Consider the following 24,185-nt stretch of genomic DNA (forward strand, 5'->3'; position numbering starts at 1 on the left):
CCCCACAATGAGAGAGGCAATGATAGTGGTCCTCCCGAAACAGGGACGAGACCCCACCGACGTTAGGTCCTACAGACCTCTGTCCCTGCTAAATCTAGATTGCAAACTACTTGGCAAAATACTAGCCAACAGGCTAGCTCCACACATGCACACTTTGGTACACGAAGATCAGAATGGATTCTTTCCAAAATGTAACACCTTCCTCAACATTCGCAGGTTACTGAGCGTAATGGGTGACACCCCCCGAGTGCATTTGAGGAAGCAGTGATTTCGCTAGACATCGAAAAAGCATTCGACACACTGGAATGGGACTTCCTGTTTGCCACCATGCAGCGAATGGGCATAGGCCCAAAATATATAAGATGGGTACGCATTCTGTACACTAACCCACAGGCCAGGGTGAAGACAGGGGGTGTCATATCAGAGAGCTTCCTGATTAGCAGGGGAACAAGGCAGGGGTGCCCCCTATCCCCCCTGTTGTTCGCCCTGGCGATGGAACCACTGGCTGCGCGTGTCCGAGCAAAAACGGAAGACTGGGGGGTGGTAAGGAACGGCACCCCCCACGTCATATCATTGTACGCAGACGATGCCTTGATATATATACGCAGCGCAGAGGAGGTGCTGCCACCAGTGATGTCATTGCTGTGCGAGTTTGGAGAGATCTCGGGACTGATAGTTAATTGGGGGAAATCCTGCATATTCCCGTTGGTTGGCTGGTCCCCAGCGCGACGTGAGAATACCCCATCAGGCCAATTAAAATGGTGCTTTGACACATTTAAATATTTAGGGGTCAACGTCTACCACAGTGCGGAAGACCTCAGGGATGGCAACCTGGGGAGAGCGGTGACATCTATGAAGAGCTCATTGCGTTTCTGGAATAAACTACCGCTTTCACCACTGGGAAAGGTAGCCATAGCCAACATGCTAGTACTGCCCAGGCTGCTGTATTACTTCGCTGCCCTGCCGATCATAATCCCTAAAAGCTTTTTCAACAGTTTAAATTCTGCACTGGTGCAGCTTGTGTGGGGTGATGGCAGAAGGCGGGTCGCACTCAACACACTACACCACCCGGTGGCGGCGGGTGGGCTGGGAGCCCCTAACTTTGAGCTCTATTCTGCAGCAGCACAGCTGCAGTGGATCTTAAAATTGGATTCATAATCCTGGCGCAGCGGAGGCTACCTGGCTGATAACTCGACTCCGGGGAGTCCCTCTGCTTGAGTGGCTCATGAACAAGCAAACCAAAACCACACGCGTAAATCCACTGATGACAGCAGCTCATGCATACTGGAAGAAGTACATTCAAAAAGAAGCCAAAAAACTTCCCTACTCACCTCTCCTACCACTAGAACGAATCCCCGGATGGGTGACAACTGGATCTCACTCGTCCGCAACCTGGATAGATGCGGGCATAAGCACGGTGGGAGAATGCTTCGAGGAAGGAAAACTAATGTCCTTCGAAGCCATACAGGCCCTCACAGAGATCAGCTCGGGGCAATTTCTGACATACCACGCTATATGCCACGCCATTAGAAGCACATGGGGGTCTGGGAACGCTGAGCCAAGCATCTCGGCTAACCTGCACCATATGCTGAGCTACGACACTCGTGAAAAAGTAGTATCAAACACATATAAACTTCTGAATAAGCCCCCGGAGGCTAGCCTGCAAAAAGCTCGGAAGAGGTGGAATGCTGCACTGCCTGCCCTGATTTCAGAGACAGAATGGCCGAAAGCCCTGAGTCACACATGCGAGGTCTCAAGGAACCCCAGATTCCGATACACACAGTTTAATTACTTACATCAGACATATTTAGCGCCAGCCAGGATAAAACGCATGTTCCCTGGATCGGACCCAACTTGCCCCAGATGCAAAACCCCAGCAGCACAGTTTTATCATATGGTCTGGGAGTGCCCGCGGGTGCAGGGGGAGTGGGCCGTGCTGACCACTGTACTGTCGGAAATGACTGGCCTGGGCCTAGACGCGAATCCCAAATCCTGTCTCCTTGGCCTTAGGACAAGAACAAAAAGAAGCAAACACATGCATAGATTTGTAGACCTGGCTTATGCAATGTACAAAAGACTAATAGCCATGAACTGGAAGGCCTCTAAGGCCCCCGATCATGGAGCCTGGCTCACTCTCACGCTTCGCTGGGCACGAGCTGAATATCAAGTACTAACGAAACTGGCACGGGATGGACTGCGACACTCGGGCTGTGAAACCTGGGGTACACTGGTCTCCAAATTAGAAGCAAAGTACGACGAAAAACCCCCTTGAACCGCAGATAGCCGCGACTATACAGATAATCACGGGCTTCGCCCTGGCTGTAAAGCGGCAGTAAATCAGGAGAAGCGCACACGCCTACCAACAGCACCTCTACAGAAGCCAAGCCAAGCCACTCCCCCCGTTCCCCTCTTCCCCCCCCCCCCCCCCTTCCATAGGGGGCGCCCTCATCTAGAACCCTAACCGGCAATAAAAACCCCGCACAAAAGAAAGCTTTAAATGCGCGTACCGGCATTGCCTGAAAGTCTAGACATAAATGCGCGGATCTAGTGGTGCACGGAAGTTATTAGTTGTTTGTTAAGTTTAATAACAAGCGCCCAGCAAATTACTGTAACTGACAACATCCTTGTATTGCTGTTAACTGAGCGCATTGAAATGTTTGACACAATTGAAAAATCTATAAAAATGTTTTTAAAAAATATATATATATATATATATATATATATATATATATATATATATATATATATATATATAAAAACGCTGGCGCTCAGATAAGCTCATTGTCGGCATAGATTGATTCCCATTCCCAAAATGACTTAGAAATACTTGCATATGCTCACCTAATACATGTGAATACTGTATTGCTATTTTAAATATGCTGTTTGTACTCAAATTTAATTGGGAAAGAGTTAGTAAGCATAAATAACTTATTTCACGAATTGCAAGATCTTCCTTGTAAAATGCAATAATGCTAACAATTTATTATCCCTTTTATGTTTACATGTGGTGAATGTACTTAAATTGCATTTTTACAGCATAAGAAATTAATTACACAGATTGCTGTTTATCTTTTAATGAATGCCAGCGTTTCCATATTTCTACGTGGGAAATGCCATTTGCCAATATAGCTTACTTGTGAAACGTACGTCCACTTATCTTCTGAATGATTGCGTCTCTGTAGTTTCTCACAGTACCTTCTGCATTCCCGCACAACCCCACCTGAGCTTTCTGCTGTTTCTTCTGCAAGTAATACGAGCTAGTTGCAGGGCTGGCATCTAGTCTGGATAGACCCACAGAGGGATTGCCTTAAAATATGTTGTCTCTCCTCACCGCCATATTCCCATTCATCTTTCACGTTGGACGCTTTCCACATCATTTTACTGGGGAGGCGGATTTATTTACTTACCTATTCTAGTAGCGTTACTCTTGCCTGGTTACCGTTTTATAAGGAAGAGCTGGGTTCCTACGGATGCTGCTCCCCATGTGCCTCTGTGCCATGAATCCTTTGTCACTACTAATAGTCGGTATGGCAACGTTTCCAGGGCTGTCTAACAGGCGAGTATGGTGTAGCATGTTATGATGGAAAGGGTCGTAAAATGAAGACTACGGAAGATAATGCATAAGTATGTAACTTTAATCTTGAATTTAAATCTGACAAATGATCAATGTTTAATAGAGCCCAACAGGTATTTGTTTATAGAATAGATGTCTGTAGATTAACGTGTATTACATTTCAGATTGATTTCTCTTTTCAGGCCTTCCTATTTTCACTTAATCAAACTATATGCCTACGACTGGACAGCATAGAGGCAAAGCTTCAAGCACTAGAGGCAACATGCAAATCGCTAGAAGAGAAGCTAGACCTTGTCATGAACAAACAACAGTGTCCCATTCAGGTTCCGATGGTGGCCGGCTCGCCCCTGGGTGCCACGCAGACCTGGAATAAAGTACGATGGTAAGCCATGAATGCCGGAAGTGTCCACTTGAAGAAGAGCCCCTAGATGCTTTGCTACAGCTGCGAAATTGCTGACTTCATTTAAAAACTATGTTTTACAATAGCTGCATGAAGCTGTATTCTTTTCTGAAGATCTTTCTAATAAAAACACCTGTGAAGTTATTTCTGCAATTCACATGTAGATTGTGAGGTTTTTATGAAGCGAAGTTGCTAAGGTTTTTAGAAGTCTTATTAGCTTCACCATTGATAAGTGTGTCCAAGGTTGCAATAGGTTTTGGGGCACTTTGATATTAGATTTTTTTTATTTTTTAAGTTATGCACATTTCCAAGTGCAAATATACTTAGATCTGAATTTTGAGAAACGTCACAAACCTGAAATGCACAAATTAGAAGGTGAATTGAGATGTATGTCCTGGAGAAGGTTGGAACATGATTGAGTTTTGCTTATTTGGGAGAAACTGCTTTGCTGGGTGAGGATCGGAGATATTTTTTCTGCCAGGCTTGCTGGCTACTCTACTCCATAATAATTGAAGTCAGAAACCATGGTACCTTCAGGACATGTCGTGTTTGTCCCATTTGGGGTGGTGGTGTGGCCAGTGCCAGCTTTATAAACATCCCCATTGTCAGCCAGCCGCTGGCAGACACACTAGGGAGAAATTGCGGACATTGGCCATTGGCCACAGATGCTTTTAAAATGTTAAGGATTCTAAAACCAGGTCCCCTTTTACTTATGGAGCTACTGGTGCTTAGATCTTCCATGAATCAGTAGATGTTTTCCGGCTGATCATTTTCAGCTGCATGCAAGGATTGTTCAGACATACCAACCCAAGACCACTTAAACAGTCTTCGAGCCACTTGTGTATGGATGCTGACTCTACTAAGGTGGGTTCCTTTTGTGTCAGTGATTTAAGGAAGGGCTATTTTGTTGGTTATTTCATCTGCATTGCCAGTTTAGCTTTCGTCATGAGCTAAGACGTGCATCTATATTGACCCATCTTCTAACACTAATAAGGTATTTTGTTTCCTGATCAAATCTAAAGGCTTGATTTGCATTTGAGCAACTTTCTGAAGGAAGTGCTAAATGTGGTGAAGATTCCCTTAGTGGTAATTTTTTGTTCATATAAATAGATAGTATAGTGAATCTTAGTCCCCATCTTATTCCACCCTAAATTTCACAATCAGGGGACTTCCCATTACCATCCAACTCTGATTTGTACTATAAGAAATTTGTTATTTGGCTCTTCGGGGTGGTTCTGACCACAGAGGTGGACTAGCAGGTTTGGACAGTGTTTAGTCTGAGGTATTTGTTATTGGGCCCCATATAGGGAATGTTAAAGGTCACGTTTGTGGCCATTAAAAATACAGAACTCTTTTTGTATTTCTGCTATTTATCTGCCGTCTCTATATTCGTATCCTGTCTCTGTTTCCCATACTGAGCAACGGCAGGGATAAGTTTTTGTATTTCCCATGTAATTGAGGCTAATCGAGTTATCAACCAGTTTAAATACACAAAGGGCAGTTTTCACTCCAGGTTAATTGTTTATTCAGTTTGTTTTACCAAAGTTCTACAAGTGAGCACTGCTCATTCCAGGTGAGGCACCAATGAAGTCTGATGGAATCCTGACCTTCTAAGGGTCTTTGTCCTGTTAACGCAGAGAAACCCTAGCTATATTTTTAGTCACCTAGGACTGAAAAGTTGATTTCACACACTAGGTCGATGAACCAAATCCGTTTTGAATAAATGTCATTCTAAATAAGTCATAAACATCACATATAACATATGATAATCACTTCAACTTCAATAACCATACCGGTTTATTAAGAAGTTAATAATTTATTTCTCTATATTAACAACGCTAAGGTCACGAAAATAATTCTCAAACACAAATGATACATATAGAGAATAAAGGCTGATTCGAACGCCGAATATATATCTAACTTTAATCAATGCAAAAAGACAAATTATCTCAATGGTTATAACACAAAACCATAGCAATAGAATCTGAGCAAGAGAAATTGAATACATCTGAATAATGATAAGACAAGAAAATATCAAGGACAATTCATGAGCATGTGAGTACGCCACAGTAACCACTAATTAGCATTGCCATGTTTGGTTTCATGTAAATGTTTTAGTAACACAAATTTAGAAAACATCTAGCTATGGCACTATCAAAATTAAAAAGAAGCAGCAGTAAATAAGCAATTGCAACTGGTACCTGAAAAACAAAAGACAAATATCAATTCAAATTTATACATTTACCAAATCGCTACGAAAATCAGCAACAACGTCTACTTCGTCAGTTGGACAGCAACATCAGGGACCAACATCAGGTCAGGAAAATGTGTAAGGGTAATGGTTTAGAATTTGGACTACAAGATACACTAAACCATCTAGCATTGGTTCAGTATTGAACAGACATAAACTAATAAAATACAAGAATATCTGGAAAGCATGAAATGTCAAAGTGACAGATCATAAAGAAATAAAATCTGTAGGACTTGGGATGCACGAAAATCCCAAAGAAGAAATGACCAACAAACAATGGTGACTGAACATTAAATTAAACTTGTTAAATGAAAATGATTTGATAAAGTATGAGGTGAGAATGTTATGACCAATCAGAACATTAACATATATCAAAATTATACAATTAGTTTACTCCAAACTCTTCTAAACTAATACATTAGTATCCTGTACTTCCTCTTCTTCTGCCTCATCTATGGATCCTTAGTTTCCACTCCACCGAAATATGAAGTCACAAAACGACTAGAAACTATGTTAACACACCATTTCTTTACCCTCGAAGAAAGAGATAGAAGTTAGAAACATATCTTCAAACAATGAATCAGTCAAAACTACGGAATACATTAGAAAACATTTATACAGCTTGCATTGTACAGTGATTTTGCATCTGCTTCTGCTTCAGTCCAGCAGAGGCCAATACATACATATTTATTTCTACCATTCGTTTTAGTTAAGAAACACACTCTCTTGTAAAGACAGAATAATTTCATGAGCTCAAGTTTGCATGGGCAAAATATAGGCCTTACATAAAATGGTGGCCATTCAGTTAGTCACAATTGTCGTAAACAGAATATTATTATCTAATTAATTCTCACATTAATCTGTAAGTATAATTACGTAAAGACTCAACATTTTATCAAGAAAACTCAGTCCTCACTGAAAGCACTCTTCAAAACTAATGGTTGAAAAGGTTAGGGACACAGTTCAGTAGCAGACAAACCAATCCAAATAATATGCTGTTATGGCCTGGTATTCCCATTTCATATTTCAAATTACAGAGCACTAATTACACTTCTTGCAAACCTACAACTTTTTGCTTAATAAGTCATGAAGATCATAGTTATTATCAAACTACCACAACAAACTCAATCTCTGATACTTTTCTCCTTTTTAGACTGGGGTATCGCCACTGTTATGAAAAGTACTTTCATCCGTCCGTGCCCCTCCAACAAGACCTGACCTTTTCTTCTGTGTTACAATGTTGTAGTCTGAAGCAGGCCTGCCTATATCCTTTTAGCTAAAAAGTGCTTCTTTACTATATTCAAAAGGCCTTTCTTCCTTCTCATTCAGCTCAAGAAACATGAGCATCTTGCTGTGTTAAGACTCCAAATTTGCTCTTTTTTGTTAGTTTCTTTTACACAGGTCTGCCACCGCCAAAACCAGATTAGGCCTCACCTAGTTCCTCTATAGGAACCTTAGCACTGTTGATTTTGACTCATGACAACTGTTGACATATGTGGGACTTCGTTGATATTTAGTTTCAGAATCTCAGAGAACTAGTTAGAATAGAAGTGGTGTAATTATCTGCGACATCTCTGAGTACGTCTGCCTTTATTTGGGTTTCTATGCTATTTTCTGCAATCAACTGGCTGATTTTAATATTACATTTGGAACACTCTAACTATTGGACTTTCTATCAACAGACACATATCAAGTCCTTAAATGCAACCGGCAAAACAAAAATCATATTTTCTGGAAATGTATCCTACATACATTAAGAAATTGTAATCTGCTAAATATGCTTAAAATATTATACTAAGGGAGAAGTGGCTTCGTAAATTTACCTGATTCTCAGCACGGAAGAGTAAATAAAGTGGTTGTGTGTTAAAATGTAAACTATCACAATGGCTTAACTTAGTCTTTTACATAGGTATTGTTATGTCTTCAGTAGCATCATAGAGATGTTCTTGGCACATTCATTTTAGCTTATTGGCTGACAGGCAGTCTTTAGTTGCAGACACGCCCTTGATTGGGCGCACAACCTCTTCAGTTGAACTGAGATCGGTTCTCACTGTAGAGCTGTCATAATCTGGACATCGTGGGCACATTTTCCACTCACCAGTTAGGATGCGTTTCGTGCTTCTAAATGGACTCTTAGTGTTTCCTACATTCCCATAAATTGCAGGATGCTGTGTTTTCACAGGCTCAAATAGGAGGACGTTGAATGGTTTGCAGCAAATAGTTATGTGCAGATTATTAGGTTCCGTTCGCTACTTGGGACCCTCACCTTATCCACACAAACACATTCCATCTGAACCTGATTGAGATGGTATCAACATCGCATTTGCAGAATGCCCAGGATCTTGCATTGTTGCTGGAGAGAGAGTATATGTTAATCTAATGTTGTGACTGACAGGAAATCAACTCTAAGAGGAGCCGAGGTCTGAAATTTAAAAACATTTTACTCAATTTTGATTTTCCTTTATGCAAATAAAACAAATAACTTAAAGTAGATCAGTTATATAAGATTTGACTATATCATATGTCACTTAGTGGCAGGCCTGAACAATGAGCTTTTTTCATTTATTTTCTTCCACTAAAAAATTCAAGGGATGAACTTGAGGATCGGAATGTAAAACCCAACTGACACCTGCTGAGCAGCAAAATATCTCTGCAACAAGATGAAACCATTATTCTGATGTACACTTCTAACCGCAGACTCCTCATCTTAGAATACTCTACAGGCTCAAGAGTGGATCTCGAAAAAATTGTCCTGAAGTGCTCTCGCACAGCGGTAGGTGGCGCCCTGCAGCTCTGCGTTGACCCCATATCAACCGGGAATTTATTGAGCAGAACTTCATATAAGCGCCATCCTTGCCCTCTCGCATCCATTCATTTCATTCTGCACCTTCCAACGTGGATCTGGAGCTCCGCTCCCAATACTGTTGGGCTTCTGGTGGCTTCTGTAAACAGGGTAAAATCCAGTGTGACAGGGCCTCGAGACACTGCTCAAAGTTGTGCTACTAATTTGCATTCATGTACCCAGAGGCGATGCGGGCCCAAAGGTGAAGCTGTACATTGTCAAACACAAGAACATCCAAACGTGAGCTAAAGAAGACCCCATCCTGCTACTTTCTATCCAAAGAGAAAGTATGAGCGCATCACAATGCTAGTTGGTCTTCCTCCAGATCTCTGGCTGCAGAGCGGTTCCCCCAATTGATCCCGTAGCGCTCCGAATTTCCCAGGCCATCAGCATCGGCTAGGTAAATTGACACCTTTAAGGAGGTCATGCGTACTTGGTGTTTTTCTGGTTCCCTCTGGAAGGCTTTTGGGCCCCAAGAATCCCCACGTGACTTCAGTCAGGTTAGCTATACTCTGTGTTGTCTGACCCCTTTAAACTTGCTATGGGTGTTATAAGGAATTCCCAATGCTGGCCTTTGAGAGGGGCAGACCTCATAGTAATGAAAAACAACTTTGGAGAATTTTTCATAACCAGGACATGAAACCTTAAAAGTATATGTCCTGCCTTTTGCTTACATGGCACCTTGCCCTACGGGCTACCTAGGGCCTACTTTAGGGGTGGCTTATACGTTAAAAAAAAGGGGTGTTCCGGGCTTGACAAGAAGTTGTAAATGCCACACACAGGCTGTGCAGTGGCAGGCTTGAGACATGTGTACAGGTGGGTGGCACAATCAGTGTTGCAGGCCTACTGGTAACATTTAATTTACAGGCTCTAGGTATATGGTATACCACTTTATGAGAGGCTTATATGTAAATCAAATAGGCCAGTTGTGGATACACCAATGTTACCGTGTTTTAGGGGAAATGCACATGCACTTTAGCACTGGTTAGCAGTGGTAAAGTGCTTATAGTCCTAAGGCCAACAAAAAATGTCAAGAAGACTAGGAGGAGAAAGGCAAAACGTTTGGGGATAACCATGCAGGAAGGACCATTTCCAACACTGTTATTATACAGCATGACTCTGTTTCAGGGACTGTGAGGTAGGATAGGCAGTGAGAGGCTTTCTCTCTTTTAGGCTCAGTTTCTGACCAAAGCTTACCACCACCTTGAGGTGAGGATGATGGCGGGGATGGGAATGACCTGGCCCCTCATTATGATGATGACATTTTTTACATTTCCTAACAAGAGGCCAGTGGGCCTGATGCATCCCTTGATATAGGGTAAATTGTGTCACGTATACCACCAATGGAGGAAAGTGCATAATTTACAATAGTAGTCCAATGAACAACTGAAGTCTTGGACCTACAACTGCCTTCTATTGAGACTAACACTTATGTCCTTATGGCAATCTTACAGGATAGGCCAGGCACATCTGAGCCCTTGCTGCCTTTCAATGATCACCAATACATTAATGAACTGTGTGTGGACTGGTGGCTAGACTTCAGTGACCAGCAGCTGCCGATCCTGATTTTCACACTAAATATCCTACTCCAGACATCCTGGGTATTACAGCCTCAGCCAGGAAGGTTAACTCCAATTCATTCACCACAATTCCTCCGGATAGAGACTTCAGGGTTTCATTAGCTCAAACAATTCAGGATGACTCAAATATTTGATATGTTTGGCCTTAATCTAGTGATTGTCTGGAAAGGGTGGTTTGCACAGTTTGGTGCTCTGTAGCCATATGGGGATGCGCTCCACAGGGTTTTCTAGAGGTGTACAGGCCTCTCTCATGGATGTATTTGCCTTTTCATTAGTCACCCCTGTTGGGTAAAAAAGCCAATTCTGCTTAGGAATGTTTCTAGGAAAGTAGGGCCATGACACACTCTCTTGGTCTTGGACCCCTTTCGATTTGTTTAGGAAATTTTCTACTCTAGGGGGCTAGCGGTTACGCAGTGTTGGTCTCGCAAGTTATTAGTGATGCAAAGCCCTGTGTGAAAGGCAGAATCCTACAGTTTTTCCCAGGGTGATGGCGTGTCACTTCAGATAGATGTGACCTTCAAATAGTTCAGCATGGCTACGCCCTATCCTTTCTTTTCGCTCCATCAAATCTTCTCCCATCACATGATCACACCCCAAAATTAATCCTAGAGAAACACCTGTCCATTCTCTTGCAAGAAATACAAGTTTTACATTCCTGTATAGCTATTGAGAAAGTGCTGGACTCTGAAATAGGTGAAGGGGTCTAATGCTCACATTAGCCCTTGACCCTAGCAACTAGATGTTGTACTTGGACCTGTGGCACATATATTTTCACATACTCATCCTGCAGTTCAAGGTAGACCAGGAGCATTTTCAGCATGCTGTGCTTCTGTTCAGCCTCACCAGTGCCCCTCGAGTGGTCACAAAAGAGATGTCAGTGGTTGCTGCCCATCTTCAGAGGTCAGGGATACTAGTTTTCCCTCGCCACGATGACTAGCTGTTGAAGGCGGGCTTACCACAATCAGCTGTAGACCACCTCCAGATGTTGGCGTACCTCCTGACATTGCTGGGGTTCACCATCAATGGGGTTCACCTTCAATGAGCCAAAGTTTCACCTAAGTCCTTCGCAGAGGTTTTCTTTGATCAGAGCTGTCCTGAATATGGAACAGGTTGGGACCTTCCCTGCACTGGACATTAGCCCATAATATCTGGGCTATAATGCCGACATTTTAGCCTCAGTTGTGGATGCCAGTAAGAGTAGGTTTGAGGCTTCTTGACCTTTGAGCCTCCTGCATCTTCCTTGTCGACTATGCCAGGTTTCATTTGTGGGCTCTGTAGTGTAATCCAAAGTTCTAGTGAGCCCAGCAGGAAGGAAACCTATAGGACGCTATTCAAATATAGAAGGAGATTGATCACTGTAAGAAATTGGGTTTTTGATTGATGGGGATAAAATCTCTTCTCAAGACATCCACAGTTCTTGTCAGGGTGAACTTCAAAAGTTAGTAAATTAACCAGTGTTTAACACGCTAGTAGCTTGGCTCAAGCAGGCAGGCGTAACTTAGAGACACCATGTTAAATATTTATGTAGCACACAAACAGTAATAAAGTGAAAACACAACACAAGAAAAATACCACACCAATACAGAGCAATAGAGTAACATTTAATAAATAAAATTAGACCAAAACAACAAAAATCCAAATCATTTGAACTGGAGATAAGCAGTTTTAAAGATTTATGTTAAAATAATGCCAAGACTCTTAGTGCCAAGAAGCAGAAAGTGCCAACTGTGGTTATCTGGCTGCACTAGACCAGGACAAGTCACAAGTACAGGAAGACCATGAAGGAGGTCAAGCTAGTTACAGGGACTAGGTTATTCCAGCTGAAAAAGTTACCTTCTCAAAGTCCGATGTGCAGAGCTTAAATATTTTATTGGAGGGGCCCAACTGATACAAGCCAAGTGTCTAGGAGCTGGGAAGGCACCTTTTGGGGATCAGGACCTCACCCCAGCAGATACCAGTAGGGCTCAGGCAAGCCCAGTTGCAGGTCAAGGCATAGCCAGTTACAGCAGGTCGGCTGGGCAGTTGCAGGTAGGCCTCTGGAGCTTGCTGTGTCCCTGTAACTCAGAACAGGAAGACAGCCAACTGACCTTTGGTGTCACTAAGGTTAGCCTAGGATGAAGGGTGCAGGCCCAGTGTTCCTTTTCAGAGAGCAGGATAGGCTTCAAGCAGTCAGGCAGTCTTCTGAAGAACAAGACAGGCTGCATGCAACAAAGCAGTTTGCTGGGGAACATTGCAGGCCTCAAGCAGCAGGGCACCTCTCTGGAAGCAGCAGGGCAGTCATCTGATGAAGAAGGCAGGCACCCAGTAGCAGGGCAGTCCTCTAGGGAACAAGGCAGACCTAAAGCAGGAGGGCAATCCTCTGGCGAGAAAGGCAGTCCTTCTTCTGTAATGTCCATGGATCAAGGATCCAGGAGTATACTGATATGCGGCTCAGGACGTCCAATATTTATACCAGCTGTCACCTTTTGAAGTGGTGGAAACTTCTAGTGTACAGCCCACATCTGGGTTTGGAAAGCACCTTTCTCCTCCTGCTCAGACTGAAAGAGATCTAGGGTGACAAAAGGCTGGTTCCTTTGTGAATGTACTGGAAGCAACCCTTAGAAATGTAAGTGGAGCAGGGAACAGATCTGGTACTCCACTCCTGGCAGGGTTCCCCTCTCCCAGCTACAGCCAGATTCTATTGCCCACTGTCACAATATGGATTCCTGATGGGGGAGCAATTAACAGGCCCAGGCGGGTGGTAACTTGTAGAAGGCATCAGAAAGTTTAGGGGAGGAAAATGCCTACTTTCTAAAAGTAGAATTTTCAAGATTGTAGTCTAAAACCCAACTTTAAAGGTAAGAAGATTTTAAACTACAATTAATTTGAGTCCAAACATGAGACTTCTACCTGCTCCCAATCAAAAGTTATCACTTATTAAATGCAATAAGGTAACATAGTGTTATCCTATGAGAGAGTTGGCCCTTACAGTAGTGAAAAATTAATTTAAGAGTTTTTCACTACTAGGATATGTAAAACTTAAAAATACACCTTCTACTTTTTAATTACATTGTACCCCCCCCTAGGGGCTATTTAGGGCCTACTTTAGAGGTAGATTACATGTATTAAAAAGGAAGGTTTAGGCCTATCGAAAGTTTTTTTTTGCCATGTTCGAATTGGCAATTTAAAACTGCACTACAGGCTGCAATGGCACGCCTGAGGCATTTTTTTAAATTCAACTTTTAGTGTGTGGCACAATGAGCGCTGCTACCGGCCGCTAGTAGCATTCAATTTACAGGCCCTGGCTACCCGTGGTACCATATATGAGGGACTTCTAGGTAAATTAAATGTACCTATAAGCTGTAGGCCAATAGTACCATGTTTTATGGGGAGAACACAAATAATTTAGCACTGGTTAGTCGTGGTAAAGTGCACATAGGCCTGAACACCCACCCCCACCCCCCAAGAAAAAGGCTTTCGGAACACAGAAGGGATGAAGGCAAAAAGTTTAGTGGTGACCCTAAAGGTGGGACCAAGTCCAACACTCACCATCTGCAGCGATGGCTAGTCTAAAATAATTGAACCAGTGGCAGGCCCCTCTCCCTTCCCCAGCCAAGCTGATGGTAGTGACAGGCGTGTCCCTAGTAGATTGGGGAGGTAGCATTCAGAAGACTGGTCTCCATTGGAATCCCAACTCCATGTCAAAGCTTGAAGACCTTACTACCATCCATTAAAGAGAGGCAGGTGCATGTTCTCACAGTCAACACCAGCTCCATGTAGTATTGCAAAATTAGGGTGCAGTAGGAGCCCGGGCCCTATGCCAGGAGGCTCTGTGCCTCTGGAACTGGTTGGAGCATCAGGGCTTCTTCCTGATCATGAGCCGTCTGGCAGCGTCCTTGAATGCCAGAGCAGATAAGCTCTGCAGATGACGTCTGGCAGACCATAAACATTGACTACATCCTTAGGTGCCGCAGGACGTCTTCCAGCAGTGGGGAGTTACCCTGGCTAGATTTATTACTTAGCCATTTAGAATGCGCTGTGTCCAAAGTTTTGTGTATGAGGAGTTTCACCAGAACGCTCACAAGGAGACACATTCTAGCTGGACTATACTGTGGGACTCTTGTACGACTTCTTGCCTCTCCTTCCAGTGTTTTGATAAAGAACAGGAATGACCACACCCAAGTCATTCTAGTGGCTCTGGATTGGGGCAGGAGAGTGTGGTTCCTGGAGCTTCTGGGCATGAGCATCTCTCATCTGATCAGGCTACCACTTTGAGAGGACCTTATGTCTTAGCAATAGGACATATCCCCATCTGAATCTACACCTCCGTGTCTGGAGATTGAACTGGCAGCAGTTGACTGCATTTGATCTGCTGCCAGATGCAGTAAATATCACCCTCATCACCAGATGCTCTTCCATGAAGCCCATTTAAGCTGGGTGATGAGACAAGTTTGTGGCTTGGTGTGGTAACTGCAAGATTGACCTTTTACAATTCAAGTTGTCAGGTGATCTTAGTTTTTTTTTTCTTTGGCTCACCATGGCCTTGCAGTGGACACTATGTAAAGTTATTTATCAGCCATTTCAGCCTTTTCTCATTTACCGTACCAACTTGTTTGTCATCTGTTGTGAGGAGGTTTGTAAGTGACTCAACACATGTTTCATTCAAAACAGTTTTTGGTGCCATAATGGGGCATTACTTTTTGTCTTAGTGTTTCTCGTGTGCATGCCCTTCAAGACGATGCCTAGTTTCTCTCTGCATGTCTTCACTTTGAAAACTAACTCTCTCATTGCTATTACTTCAGCTCATCTCGTGAGTGTGCTTTAGGCACAATCAGTGCACCCACCCTACAGTCAGCCTAGACCACTTCCAGACGATGGCTAACCTCCTGACATTGCTGGGGTTCACGATCAATGAGCAGAAGTCACACCTGAGTTCTTCGCGGTGGTTTCTTTTCATTGGAGCTGTTCTGAATATGTTAAACATCGGGACCTTCCCTCTGTTGCAACAAGTCCAGGACAAACTGGTTCTGAGAATTTGGGTGCCCTCCTTGCTTAAATTTGTTACTCCTTTCTACCTTGAGTAATCTATCACTCTATCTGTTCTTTGCTGTCTCTCAGCCCTCAAAAGAGGAGGAGACTCTTCATTGACTGCACACCAAAAGGGCCTGAAACTTATATTGATCATACCACAGAACACCCTATGGCTAATCAGCTGTTTGTGGGGTGAAGAAATGGAAGGCTGTGCAGAAGAGAACCTTATTGCGGTGGATAACCTTCTCAGTTAAGATCTGCTATACACTGGCCAAGAAGCAGCACCCGTAAGATCTCAGTGCCTATTTCACCAAGGCAATGGCTGCGACTACGGCGTTGGCACATAGAGTACCTGTCCTTGACACCTGCCAGTCTGCATGCGGGCATCAGTGCATATCTTCATAAAGCACTACTACAGCCAGGTAAGGTGGGAAGAACATTTCTTATGCTTGGTCTTGCAAGACTTTTAGGTTTGGATACACTTCACACACCCTCCAATTGGGGAGTCACTGCTGTCCTATCTGTTCAAAGATGAAGAATCTCCCGGTAGAAGTAGTCATCAGAAGAACAAGTAGCTGATTTCCGCAACACTCTGGAGGTATACTGTTTAACCACAGATTCCTCACTATCTTCCCCCCTCCCTGTTCTGTGGAGTGGCCTCAACATATCAAAATCCTAAGCTGGGAATCAGCACACTGCTGCTACCAAGCTCCACTCTTAAATGTGGGTTTTCTCCATCACTTCCTGAGTTTGTGAGGTCAACGCGGAGTTGCAGTGTGCCACCTACCAGTGCACTGGCGGATTGCTGGAGAATTTTGTTTTCCGGATTCAGTGCAGCGTCAGGGGAGTATTATGAACAGTTTTAGATATGGTGGTTTCAGCTGAGGTGATGTTGAAAACAGTTTCAGCTCAAGGACAGTGTTTTTTCTTAAAATGCTTGGAAAGTGGACTTTAACAACAAATTGTCGAAGAACATCAGGGATTAATGAATGTTAATCATACATTCACTAACGAAACTAAGTACTAAACAGAGGTTTAGAAGGATATGGAATCTATCCTGGAAAGTAAGAAATGGTGTTGACAGAATATGGTGGGACCCGCTGCAAAGGTGCTGTTCCATTTCTAAAATGGGAAATGGAAAACTATGTAAGGTCTGTGCCGCTCTTCAGAGCAAAAAGCAAAACCTGTCTGGGACCAATAAACAAATGGTTGACTTGCTGTGTCAAAAGGAGGGACGGCTCAAAAGTTTAGATGGGTTATTCTGTTACCAAGCTATACTCCAAAACATGAACTAACCAAGGCCACAGTTGCAGAGCACTAGAACCTATTCAGCATATGCAATATGTACTCTCCTCTGCTCCCGTCACTTCTTCACCTACTCGGCCAAAACGCAATCACTAGACAAATGTTTTCTACTCTTAGGGGCCCTATATTATTCCATCCATCACCAGGTCCTCATTTCTGAGCCTGGTCCTTCAATCTTTGAAAGGCCAAGAAGCGAAATCCCTTCAACGGATGTGAAATCATCCAGTTTGTCTCCTTCATCTCTTGCTGATCTCTCTCATCCCAAGCCCTCTTCTCCTTGCTTAGTGCGGATTGTGATTAGTCTTTCTCCTCACACTTCAGTCATTGCGCTGACCTGTCCCATGATCTGAGTTGCGGTACCTCTACTGAAAGAGCTACTGTCAGTAACCAACGATCACCAGTAGCACTTGACTGACCTTAACCTTGGGTCTGGAGTGGCGTGCTGCCTGGCTTAAAGTGTTTAGTGCATCATAAAGAGGAGCACGTGCTATATAGATACAATTGCAATAAATACACCTAGTGCCTGCCTTAAGTCAAAGATGACTCAAGCCCCAGAACACAACCCCTCAAAACTCCGGTCTCTAGTATGATCAACGCATAATTCTGAATCTTGTGATCTAGTGTGTGTTAGGCTCCTTCTCGGCACCCTTCGTTTAACCTTTCTGGGTTTGTTTTTCTCGTACTGTTTTATTCCGATGTTGCTTTTTCGGGAAGTCTCTCGTTGAAATGGGCAAAATGCGAAACAAGTGCAAAACAGCGGTCTGTCTGATGCTGCAGAGTGCAAAAAGATAGACGGGATATAAAGTGTAGATAACAGTTTAGTGGAAAAGCACAAATATCCCTAATGCTTTCTTGGTAACTTAGCAGGCAAGTTATGAGAAGTTTCACCCTCGTACAAGGCTTGAAGGCAACCGTTAAAATCCTGAAGGGATTTTCAGAATGGTATGCATTTTACAAACACTATTAAATCTACACGATAAGTGTGTACACCACAGTGAATACTGGACTTTGGTAGCCCTTGTCGAGCTGTATACAGTCAAATAAATCCCAAGTCTAGAGAGTTCATCTTTGCATGCTGCTGTCTCCTGGACCTTACAACCTTGAAACGCAGATCACGGTTGCATGGTTTTAAGCATTAATGCATTGGGAAATGTGTTGTTCCTCAGATTAGATTCAAAAACAGACTCTTGATTTTAACAAAAGGTTTGTCTGCTGCTGGTTCCAGTATTGTGACATCAAGAAAACGCACATGGGTCATTGAAATGGGTCGCATGTGGTTGTTTTATTCCGTGTCTGTTAAATTACACTAGCTAACTAAAGCCCTTGGCTTTTATAAAGCAGCGATACTTTCTCTCCAGTCATATACAACCAGTGCTTAATTTGTAAATAAAAAGGTGCCGGTGCTCAAAGCCCTCCTCTTAAACTCGCGGCTGCTGCATTTAAATGAGCGAACACGGAATACTGAGGCAGCGTAATCCTGAAGCCATCTCGGGGCCCTTTAATCCATTTAAAGTCCCTCCCTGCCCCTTCATCTCACTCTTGCAGCTTTCTGCATTCTCACATTGTGACGCTTTTAAGTTTTTGTCTTTCCCATATGTGTCTTTTGCTCGCAGTAAATTCTTGAGGGAGAAGAATAAGCGCCGGCCCTGAAAAATAAGTGCCGGTGCTCAGCACCGGAAATAACAAGTACAAATTAAGCACTGTATAAAACCCTGTCAAACCTGTGGGCACCATGGTATGTGGCAGATCTAGGCCTCCTTCACAGAGGAACAGATTGTGCTTTCCCGAGGTAGTTAATCCCTTTCCATTTTAGGACTGCCTATCGTCTTTGGAGTGTAGGTTGCTTATTTAGGAGACACCGGAATGGCTAGTTGAAAGTATCCATTGACGGCAACGTTGAAGCTGAAGCCACACGGTTGGCCACTCTTCCCTAACCTGAATCCAGACGTGGTGCCTGTTGACAGATTTTGCAAATCCAGTAAGACTACTTAACTTTTACATCAACGGGTCATGCTTTGTAAGTCATCCCACACTTGCTTGTTTTGTTTTGTAATATGGTTTCTTCCTTGAATAGCTTCCTGGACTCGTGCTATACTTTTTTCTACCATTTTCTTGCAACGGGAGTTACTCCTCCTTTCTTGTTTTGATTTGTTCCTCAAACTCCTTATTCATCCGCAGACGATGCCCATGTAGTCAGTTAATAGTGGCTAACAATCTTTTACTTTTGACTTGGGACGTCCTTCAAATTATGTCTACTGCTCCTGCCCCAAGGTAATTCTTCTGGTAGTGCATAACTAGGTCGTTTCCTGGGGTGCCACTAGCAGAGACCATTGGTTTATTCAAGTCATCAGTAAGTGTACTACCAGACGATGTGGGGGAGGTGAAATAACATTTCCCATGAAGCGAACAATCATTGCAGAGGCTCAGTGCTTGCTGGATCGTTCTCGTTAATTTAGAAATGAGCCAGTTAGACTGACCTTCAGATTGCATAAAAAAGTCTCTTTCTAAAGCGAGATGTAATCGTGGTAGAAGCACTGGCAATGCTAAACAGTTTCACTTACTTTTACACTCTAGCGAGACTGAGCAACATTGCCAATGCTTGTTTATAGTAGTCTGCAAGGATCAATATTTTTTCACATTTCTGATGGAGTTTTTCCTCTGACCGCTAGATGACACTGAAAGACAGCAAGCTGGTGTTGTTTAAATGGAGCTTTATTTGCAATGTTGCATTAAATGCTGGAAGCTTGACGAAACTACAGACAGCGAAATCAACAAGTATCTTAAATGCAACGGGTCTCGCATGTGCTCGAGTTAGAGCGGTTAGCGTTATAAAGAATAAAAAGATAAAGTAGTCCGGACCCCAGGCTGAAAACATGGAGCCACGCATGTTTTTAGCAGTTTACCGGTGCTGTGTAGGTGAACTAAACACCGGAAAAGGCATGACGTATGCAGCATGCCTTTCACAAATGAAAGCAAGCGGATTTTAAAAGGCAAGCCCACAAACCAATGTAAGTGACTGTGAGATGGGCGTGGTTTGAAGCCCAACAAGAGATTACAGAATGGACGGAGCGCTTTGCGCTCTCCCCTAAAACGTCTCGTGGGCAGGTCAGCCAAAGGAAAGGGAGGAAAATCAAGAAATAGTAGAAAGGCAAATAACAGTGACATCATCCAGTCTAGAGGAAGGATTGGCTTTGTGCAGTATGGTATACAGTGCTGTCTCCTGAGAGACTGCTGGAGCTGTCTGTAGCGATTCCCCAGCTAAAACTGGACTAGGCATCACTTTGTATGGTGGCCTTCCTTTGGCAATTTCCAAATTTGTAGTGGGTTCTAGAGTTATTTTCAGGACTTTATAGTGTCTTTTTGAAATCTTTAATTGGCATTTTATATAAATAGCATAAGATGGAGCAGTGATCGGACTGGAACATATGACAGTTTCCCTAAGAATTCATCAGAGCGATCATCGAGAGTATTCGGTCTGTGCCCATGTGAAAAAACAGGCAGTGGCGTAAGAGTAGTCCCTGCAGCCCCGTGATGCCGGCGGGGGGGGGGGGCTGCAAGCTCCACGGAGCCCCCTCCTGAACAGTGCACGAGTGGCAGGCCCCTGGCCTGAGAGCTCCTGACTGTCAGGGGCATGGGGGTCCCCCTCCATATATTTTGCAGGGGAGGCCCCCTCAGGTTTAGTTGCGCCACTTTAAGAGGGGTAGAAAATTAGCCATGCCGAAGATATCTTCTGCGAGTATGCAAAGTGCAATACATTAAACTTGTGAAAACAATGAAAAGGGAAACACTGGGAGAAAACAACCAAGCATCAACCAGAGAGCAAGACTTAGAAAGGGAAGGGCCTCATTCCTGGTTTGTGGGTAGGCAGGTGAGTTGTGGGCGACAGGCTGGGACGTCCACAAAAGGGGTGTGTAATGTAGACGTCCAGTAGAGAAAGGTTACTAGAGTCTCAGGAGAGTGGGAAATTATTCAGGGGGATTTGGGGTCATCGTCACTTGTGGTAGCAATCAACTTGAACTTCAGTATTTGCCAGTCAGCACCTATTGGCCGTGGGAAAGATCCGGAACAATGCGTCCAGAACCATATCTGCGTTGTTCACCCAAGCGGAATGACACTTGCCTGAACAACGCAGGCCTTTTTCTCTGCCTTAACCACGCATGTGCTAAACAACACCATGTACTGAACAGACATGCGTGGTTAAGGCAGAGAAAAAGGAAGATCCATCGGGAGAGGACGTGGGCAGGTATGTGGGGCTGGTACAGAGTTGGGGGTGGTTTTTAGGGTTGGGGTGGGGGGGTGAAGGGTTTGGGGTGGTTAGGTTAATTAATCTTTTTAAGGGGTGGGGGGTCGATATTATGGTTTTTAGGGTGGGGAGTCAGGGTTATTTTGTTGTTAGGAGAGGGGTGGAGGGTCGGGGTAATTTTGTATTTAGGGGGTTTGGGCTTTTAGGGGTGGGGGTCGGGGTAATTTTGTTTTTAGGGCAGGTGGGGCGGGGTCAGGTTTTTAGGGGTGGGGTGGGGTCTGGGTAATTTTGTATTTGGGAGTTAGGGTAATTATGTTTTTAGAGCGGGTGGGGGCGGGGGTTGGGTAATTTTGTACTTAGAGCAGGTGGGGGTTGGGTTTTTAGGGGCAGGGGTGAGGGGGTTGGGGTAATTTTGTGTTTAGGGCGGGTGGAGGGTGGGTTATTAGGAGTGGGGTGGGGGGCTGGGGTAATTTTGTATTTAAGGCAGGGTTTGGGTTTTTAGTGGTGGGAGTTGGGTAATTTTGTATTTAGGGCGGGTGGGGGGGGTCAGGTTTTTAGGGGCAGGGTGGGGGTTGGGGTAACTTTGTATTCAGGGCAGGTGGGGGGGTCGGGTTTTTAGGGCCGGGGGTCTGGGCTGCGGTAATTTTGTATTCAGGGCAGGTGGAGGGGGGGGTCGGATTTTTAGGGCCGGGGGTCTGGGCTGGGGTAATTTTGTATTCAGGGCAGGTGGGGGGGTTGGGTTTTTACGGGTGAGGGTGGGCGGTTGGGGTAATTTTGTGTTTAGGGCAGGTGGGGGGTTCGAGTCATTTTGTATTGTGGGCGGGTTTTTAGGGGTCGGGATAGTTTTGTATTTAGGGTGGGGAGCATTGGGTTTTTAGGGGCGGGGTGGGGGGTTGGGGTAATTTTGTATTCATGGCAGGCGGGTCGGATTTTTAGGGGCGGGGTGGAGGTATGGGGGTCATTTTGTTTTTTTAAGGTTTGGGTAGTTTTATTTTTGCAGGGTGGGGGTTAGTTTTAGGGCTCAGGGTGGGTGGGGGTTTCGGGGTAGTTTTTAAAGGTGGGGTCAGGGTACTTCTGTTTTTAGGGGCGGTGTTGGGGGGGTCTGGTAATTTGGATTTTAGAGGTTAGTTGTTTTATTTTTGGGGGTGGGGCGGTTTTAGGGCTCAGGGTGGGTGGGTGTAGGGTAGTTTTTAAAGGTGGGTGGGTTGGGGTACTTCTGTTTTTAGGGGCAGGTAGGGGGTCGGGTAATTTTGTTTTTATGGGTTGGGTTTTATTTTTGGGGGTGGGGTCGGTTTTAGGGCTCAGGGTGGGTGAGGGGCATCGGGGTAGTTTTTAAGGGTGGGGGGGTTGGGGTACTTCTATTTTTAGGGTGGGGTGGCATGAGACAACCATGCATGCTGTTTCCACACATGCCTTTACTAGGCATGCCTTTATAACAAAAAATCGTTGTAAAGGCATGTGTGGTAAAGGCATGCATGGAAACAATGCAGTTGTTGTTCTGACCGCGTTATTCAGGCCTGCGTGGTTGCCGCATGCGTGGTTCCATCATACAACAATCGCCCATTGGTGTAGACCTCTGGCTTTCTTCCTGTGGAGGGCCAGAAATTTATCTTGAGATCTTGGTATTGGACTTGTCACCTCATCCCAGTATGTGCGTTGGGAGGGACAATCGCAGAACACGGTTTGAAGTTAGCTACTGTACTGGTACATTCTAGCACAGGAGTTTGAAGCTTTGGAATGTTCTGCTGTTGTGCACAGGCAAAAGATAGGTTTTGTGTAGATGGTGAAAATTGTATGAGCTTCAGCCTAGCACTAATAGTGACTTTATTTGGGAATTTTAGCACACTAGCCCATTTCCTGTTATGAAGGGCCCCATCAATTTCGCTGTCCCATTATCTTGTGTGATTTGCAATGAAATGTGTGTGATAATAGTCAGGCTTCATTGAACCAAGTGATGAGTCTGCGCCCCACTCCCAAAGTGTGTAGGGAATTCATCAGTTTGTGTGTGGCTGGTTTTGTGCCAGCTATGGATCAAATCAGTCAGTTTTTCACACCAAGGAGGCGATCCTTTTTGAGTGTATGCTACGCCTAGATTACTTGGCCTACTTGTCCCATGCACATTAAAGGGAGATAAATCTGGCCATCAATGGCCGTGGATACTCAAAACTAAAACCAAGCAGCTTCAGGTGGTGGGCCTCCGAAACAGGGATGGGGAGCTGCAGTACTCCCATCAGTCTATCTTACAGACATTTTACAACTATCAGGACCTGTACAATTCCTCACTAGCTACCACCTTACGAATTATAACTTATTTTCTTGATGCAATACTTTTCCAGTGGTAGTAGCTGAACTATCGTGACAAGATCAATGCCCCTATTACTGTCTAACATGTCACGGGGACAATAACTGAATTAGCCCCTGGAAAAACACCGGGCATGGACAGCCTCCCGGCTGAGTTGTATAAGAGATTAGCAACTACCTACTACCCTGGGACCTAAGATACTATGCTAGCTGAGATATTTAATGAGGTCCTAAGACCAGTTGTCTCCCGCCTACTCTTCAGGAAGCCATGCTGACCTTGATGATAAAGCCAGGGCAAGATCCCACTGACTCTTCCGCTTTTAGTCCTCTAGCCATTTTGAAAATGGATTATTCAGTAAAATCTCAGCCACCTGATTCCAACAAGTCCTCATACTGTTAAAGCCAATCAAAATGGGTTACTCGCTGGCAAAATCACTTCCCTAAATATCCAACGGTTGTATGGGAATATGGAAGCAGCGCACCCCTATGGCCCAGGGTGGAGGCTCTTGTACTGGACCTGGAAAAGAAATAGATATGTTGTATTCAGAGTATCTTTTTCTGGTCTTGTACAACTCTAGATTTGGAGCAAACAGTGTTTGGATGATACTGCTACTGTACACAGATCAGAAGATTCAGATCCGCTTTCAAGGGCAGATATCGGCACCCATTTTGATACATG

General features: G+C 44.1%; 1 protein-coding gene across 3 annotated transcripts in view; it reads left to right on the forward strand.

Annotated features, from left to right (window-relative positions):
• BANP (BTG3 associated nuclear protein) overlaps positions 1–24,185 on the forward strand; it is a 927,800-nt gene that overhangs the window by 195,200 nt on the left and 708,415 nt on the right. For all 3 annotated transcript variants that reach the window (XM_069217391.1, XM_069217392.1, XM_069217390.1), the window contains one exon: positions 3,757–3,956. In XM_069217391.1, the coding sequence (XP_069073492.1) occupies positions 3,757–3,956 (200 nt within the window). The remainder of the gene's footprint in view (positions 1–3,756; positions 3,957–24,185) is intronic.

Source organism: Pleurodeles waltl, chromosome 12, assembly GCF_031143425.1.
Source record: "Pleurodeles waltl isolate 20211129_DDA chromosome 12, aPleWal1.hap1.20221129, whole genome shotgun sequence".
Lineage (NCBI taxonomy): Eukaryota > Metazoa > Chordata > Amphibia > Caudata > Salamandridae > Pleurodeles > Pleurodeles waltl.